Genomic DNA, 6102 nt, shown 5'->3' with positions numbered 1-6102 from the left:
ACTCAAAGGCATCTATCAAGAAACACAATGGAAGTAACCATGTACACCACTCAATTTCACTAGAGTCTTCTCGACAACATCAAACACTTAGATAATATTCTCTTAGGCCATCACAGGCGCCTAAAACTCAAACAAAATCTTCATCATATTATCACAAGGTTCATATCAAATCACCATCATCTTCATTTCGAACTCAAGATAAAAGTTTCCTCAAATTATTCCCACCTCTTTAATCAAGGGGACAAAATCCTCTTCAGACTATCTACTCATCGCTATGAAATTAGTCACCATTGTTTTTTTTCTTCATATTTTCAACTTGGGAGTAATCATTCTTGATTGAACCTGAGTCTAATCCATCATGTAGTAATCTCATAACATACAATTCAAAAACCAAAATTCTTTCTTGTTGCCAACCATCAATAGACAAAAGGCAAAGATCACAAAATTGATCAACAAGTATGAGTATTGTTATAACTTTACTCTAAACACCTATATAAGAGCTCTAAAACCATAGAGAGAAGTACACAAAATTTCTATCTTACAAACTTCTTACTCCTCCTCATTGACCCACAAAATTATTTATCTACTCTTCTTGGTCCAATGAAACAACATAGGATAAATTCCAATTGTTTATCAACTCTTCTTGGTCCAATGAAACAACATAGGATAAAAAAACCTATTTTGAATTTTTCATAGTACATTTCCAACTCATTAACCCAATATTTTCTAGATTCAAAGCTCACATCACTTCACTTGCAAGTTGACACATTAAATAAACCAAAAAAGTTACAAACATATTTTCAACAAACCTATTTCTACAAGCTCCACAACCTTTTACCAATTTCTTTATCATCTGACAAAGACAATGGAGTGTGATCAATCAATTCCTTCCCAAATCAATTAAACAGCCTTATACCATCTCCAATGGGACCCACCCATAATTTAACTTTTATTTCTCTTTATAAAAACAATTTCACAATCTCACGTTTTCACTTTATATTAAAAAAAAAAAAAAAACTTTATCATTTCATTATACACACACAACAACAACAAAAGGAGTTAAAGGACTTTCACATCCACAAAGAACCTTCTGGAGACACTTTCTCACTAAAATATCTTCATCAACATAGAATCTCAACCCTACATCAAAACCACTTCTTTTTTTTCCAATTAATTAATCATTAAAAACAAAAACACCACTCTCATATTTTAATAAAAATATATTTAAATAAACTAAAAAAAAAACTATATATAAACTCTAGAACTATAGGTCTCTAGAGTATTCTCTTTGCACTTCAACCCTTCATTCATGTACCTATACCTATTCACAAACATGTAGCCTAACCTAAACAAAACTAAACTAAACTAAACAAAACCCAAGTTGTCATCCAAGTTGTATATTATTAATATTAATTTTTTTATATATAATCACATCATAACATAATGTTATTGTGATTGTGAAAATCTATGAATTTTCAGCTTCTTCATTTTTTTTTTTAAGGTTGTACGGAATTTGCATCCTGATTCAATTTGCCGACACAAACATTAGTTTGGTTTGTTCTTTTGGAGAGTACTAGGTTGTGAAAATTAAGATTGCTATTGTTGGAAAAAAAATGGATAGTGAAGGAAACAAAAGCAATGATTTTTATGCGGTTTTGGGATTGAATAAAGAATGCACTGATTCTGAGCTTAGGAATGCTTATAAGAAACTTGCAATGGTTAGAATTTAATCTAATTTTTTTTTTCTCTTTCTTTGTTAATTACTCTGTTTTTTTGTTCATGTAAAAATCAAATTTTTTTTATGATTTTTGATGAATTTGGACAGAAATGGCACCCAGATCGTTGTTCAGCTTCAGGAAATGTGAAGTTTGTGGAAGAAGCTAAGAAGAAATTTCAGGCGATTCAAGAGGCCTATTCTGGTAATTTTGCACATGAACTTCATGTGTTTTTTTATTATATTTTAATATATAATAATTTTTTTCATGGTTGGAAATTGACCCATGATTTATTTGTTTATTTTCTTCTCAAAATTGATGAAAAGTTGAAATTTTTATTATTATTTAAATATTGGGTCTAAAATGTAAATAGTGTTTCTTTTGTGACAGTTTTATCTGACGCGAATAAGAGGTTAATGTACGACGTTGGAGTTTACGACAATGATGATGATGAAAATGTAAGTCACTAATTTTTTTTTTAATTTTTCATTTCTGAAATATATATAGATTTCTTTTTTATCTAATAAATTAATTGTAAAATTTTACTTTTAAAAAATAAATCAAATAAATAAATGAGAAGTGGTTGGTTTGAATCTGCAACTCTGCAATCTGATACGTTAAATGAGATGTTGCAATCCAATACAATCTGATACGTTAAATGAGATGTTGCAATCTGATATGTTAAATGAGATGTTCTTGGATCGAATCTGCACCTCTGCAATCTTGATACATTTTGCATAGACACGTTTTTTTTTTCTTTCAAATTAAGTCAATGTGTGTGTCACATAGCACATGGGGCATTATTGTTTATATGTATCTATAAAAGGGAATAATTCATTGAATCAAGTTTGGTTAGAGAAAAGGGGTGAATTAGATAATGTGTTTTAGATCCAATAATTTTGATGTACTAATCTAAAAAAATGAACTTTGTTTTGCAGGGTATGGGTGATTTTTTGAATGAAATGGTTACAATGATGAGCCAAACTACATCAAATGTGAGTCCTTTTTTTAGTTTTTTGCAAATTTTTTTTGTTTGCTTATAATTAGTGGAACTTTAGGTGATAATAAAGCTAGACACAAACCAACAACGTTGTTGTTTTATATATATTTTTTATTTAGTGGATAAAGATAGACAAACATGAGTGTCTTCTTTAGCCAAATACTATGTAGTTGCTACTTTTCACCTTTTGAGATTGGGTCCTAATATTATTTGTTTTTTGTTTTTCCAATTCATATGATTTAAAAATATCAAAACAAGATTTGAAAATCTTGGGCCCATGTGGGTTAATGGTTCGAGATGTGTTCATGTATAATAATGTAAGTGCAGATTCTTTTTAAGGGTGTGCAAGACAGACTACATCACACGACATGATCTCTATTTATTTTGTCAGAGTTGAACGGTATTTAAGACCCTTCAAAAACTTAAGACGGCCGGTTGGAATGATATTGTTGATTAATTTATGTGATATAGGAAAATGGAGAGGAGAGCTTTGAGGAGTTGCAGCAATTGTTTAGTGATATGTTTCAAGCAGATATTGGATTAGATGGAAGCAATTCTATGAACTCTTCTGGTTGCTCAACTTCATCTAGTTTCATGAATTATAATGAAAGTTCTAATTCTAATAAACGCAATTCCAACCAGATGAATTATGGAATGGCAGGGGATTCGTCTAGCTTCGATGCTAATTATCAGAACTTCTGTTTTGGGGTCAGTATATTCTAACAATGTTTATAGTTTTTTGAATTTATTTAGTGTTACATTACATCTATGGCATGTATTATGATTATGTGTTGCATGTATTTTTCCTTGTTTTGTTCTTTGTTGGATAAAATTAAAAATTGCTATGAAAATCAAAAGGGTAGGTTTAACTTTTAGTTGAGTTGTGGGGTTTACTTTGAAGTAGATAAGATTTTTGAGGTTGTGGGAATGATCTAAAGATTTGGAGTCTGGATATTGTGTCATAGATGTAGGGTTATGTGGGAACTCTATGGGTCATCATACATTGAAGTTTGAACAAATACACCAATGAAAGATATAGAGTTAATTGGTTAAAAGAAAAAGGTAGTTAAGTTGCGATAAGAATTTTCTCATGAGTTAATTAGTGGTATTTTTCTTTTGTTCATGTTATCAAGGTCAATCTTGTAAATTATCATTACCAATGAATGAGGATACAAAACAATGGAGTATGTGTGAAGTGTGTCAAAGTGGTAAGTGATTCTCCCTAATCCTCTCCTTAAAAAAATGTCATGTATGTCTAACTCTTTGGCTGGTCAAGTACTTCTATAAAACCCTAATTATCATCTCCATTTAGGGAGAGATCTAGGTACTAGACATTTCGAGCGTGTGTACATTACATGTTATATTCGTGTATTAGACTGATAGACTAGCCTAACATTGATCAAATATTTTGTTTATTCTTATGTGAAGACAGGTGAAGCGCCATCAAGAAGATGCGGTGGAGAAGGAAAAAGGGGGAATTCAAGGAGGAGGAGGTAGCAATAGACAAAGAGGCAGAAAACAAAAAATCTCATATGGCCATGATGTTTCCTCTAATGATAATCATGGAATTTCTGCAAACTAGTGTGTCAACTTTAGTATTTTGGTCTTGAGAACTTCCCAATCTTGACTTGCTACAACTAAAAAGATTAGGAGCAAGAACACATAGTTTGTGTTAGTACTATGAAGTCCTAGGGAGGGATGTCACAAATGCCAACCCTTCTAGCTATTGGACACTTATGTTAAGAGTTTGAGTTGAAATTTAATTGACAAGTCATTTTGGTATTTAATTTATGCATATTTGTATCATTTCATTTCAAGTTATTTAAAACAAAAGTGTAATATTGTTGGTCATTTGTTACATTATGATACAAATCTTGATGTCATGTTTTGACTTGAAATGAATCTTCTCTTGTTTACCCGTAATTGTTAGGCATTTATTTGGGATCTCAAAATGGACCGAAGTGTTGTTTGAAGGCAAACGGAAAATAAATAATATTTTAAGTTAAATCACACAAATCATCTTCAATGACATTTTGATAATTGAAAATTATATAATAATCTTATAATTAAGATTAAGATTAAGTTGGCGTAGAGATAGTCAACCGAGGACTTCAGTTAATAATTGACTATTAGTATTAATCAATTTATCACCTAACACGTGAGAAACCATAAAGTGTGAAGAGAACATTCTCATTCAATGGATTGAATGATCAACCTTTATATATTGGTAGGTTTCGTTCTATTCAAGGAAAATACAACTTACAACAAGAGATTGATTAGCTTTTACATATTGATACGTTTCATTCTATTCAAGAAAATACAACTTAGAACAAGAGAATGATTAGCCTTTATATATTGATATGTTTCATCCTATTCAAGAAAACTGCAGTTAAGCTTTAACTAAAATTATAACTTTAACTAAAATTATAACAAACTTACAACTAAAAAAGGATTTGTTAATAGGCCTATAGTAAAAGACTAAAAGACTAGCTCAACGTCCAAATACATTTGACTCTCCATTCAAGTTGGACTATGTATTTTACAAAGTCTTAACTTGGATAAAATTGAAACCAAAGTCGATTGATGCAAGAGATTGGTAAAGGTATCGACCAACTGATTGGTGTTGGAAACGGAAAGAAAGATGAATGAGTTTGGAGTTGATTTTCTCACGAATCACATGGCAATTAAGCTTAATATACTTGATTCTTTCATAGAAAATATGATTGTGAGCTGAGTAAATTATCGACTGATTATCACAATAAGCAGAGGCATGTGTGGAGAATTGGATGTAAAAATCTTTGAATAAGTTGTGTAACCATTATAGCTCACATGTTAGCGAAGCTAGAGACTAGTATTTCGTTTTAGTAGAAGACCGAGATACAATATTTTGTTTCTACGATTTCCAGAATATCAAGAAAGAACCAAGCAAAACACATAAGCCTGTGATGAATTTGCGTGTATCAGCAAGGCATATAGCCTAGTCAGAATCAATAAAGGCATAGAGTTTTAGGATGCTATTAGTAGAGAAAAATGTCAGTTGAGGGAGATGACTTCAAGTATCTTAATAGGCTAATGACTACATTGTAATAAGTTAGGAGAGGCTTAGAAATGAATTGGCTAAGGTTTTGTACTGCATATGATATATTTGGTCTTCTATCCATCAAATAAATCAACCTACCAATAAGGCTTCTATAAATGGTAGAATCAGGTAGAAGGGTATCTTCTGATGCAAAAAGTTTGAGGGATGGATCAAAGGGAATGAAAGAAGGTTTGGAAGCAAGATGGTCTATGTCCTGTAGAAGTTCAAGGGTATATTGTCTTTGGTTGAAAAAAATCCTTGAGCTGTTTCTAGCAATTTTATAATCCAAGAAGCATCTTAGTTGACCT

At 31.1% G+C, this 6102-nt stretch overlaps 1 protein-coding gene across 4 annotated transcripts; it reads left to right on the top strand.

Moving 5' to 3' along the window:
• The first annotated feature begins 1274 nt into the window (after positions 1-1274).
• LOC131616455 (uncharacterized) lies at positions 1275-4613 on the top strand. 4 transcript variants are annotated; one of them, XM_058887787.1, is made up of 7 exons: positions 1275-1718; positions 1826-1919; positions 2106-2173; positions 2654-2710; positions 3187-3423; positions 3849-3923; positions 4148-4225. In XM_058887787.1, exons 1-6 carry the CDS (start codon positions 1614-1616, stop codon positions 3876-3878), a joined length of 591 nt encoding a protein of 196 aa, XP_058743770.1. In that variant the 5' UTR covers positions 1275-1613; the 3' UTR covers positions 3879-3923; positions 4148-4225. The 4 variants fall into 4 exon arrangements, with proteins under 4 accessions (XP_058743770.1, XP_058743769.1, XP_058743767.1 ...); XM_058887786.1 differs by having other exon boundaries at positions 4144-4225; XM_058887784.1 differs by lacking the exon at positions 3849-3923 and having other exon boundaries at positions 4148-4613.
• Positions 4614-6102: the final 1489 nt, after the last annotated feature.

This window comes from Vicia villosa, linkage group LG7 (assembly GCF_029867415.1).
Source record: "Vicia villosa cultivar HV-30 ecotype Madison, WI linkage group LG7, Vvil1.0, whole genome shotgun sequence".
Classification (NCBI taxonomy): domain Eukaryota; kingdom Viridiplantae; phylum Streptophyta; class Magnoliopsida; order Fabales; family Fabaceae; genus Vicia; species Vicia villosa.
Note: the sequence above shows the minus strand (reverse complement) of the source record. Positions and strands in the feature narration are given on the sequence as shown.

Bases quoted from the DNA above. Each gene is read 5' to 3' on its own strand.
- LOC131616455 (XM_058887784.1), top strand. From the start codon at position 1,614: ATGGATAGTGAAGGAAACAAAAGCAATGATTTTTATGCGGTTTTGGGA. The intron at 2,711-3,186 runs GTGAGTCCTTTT...TATGTGATATAG, and splicing joins TGAGCCAAACTACATCAAAT to GAAAATGGAGAGGAGAGCTT. The intron at 3,424-4,147 runs GTCAGTATATTC...ATGTGAAGACAG, and splicing joins ATCAGAACTTCTGTTTTGGG to GTGAAGCGCCATCAAGAAGA.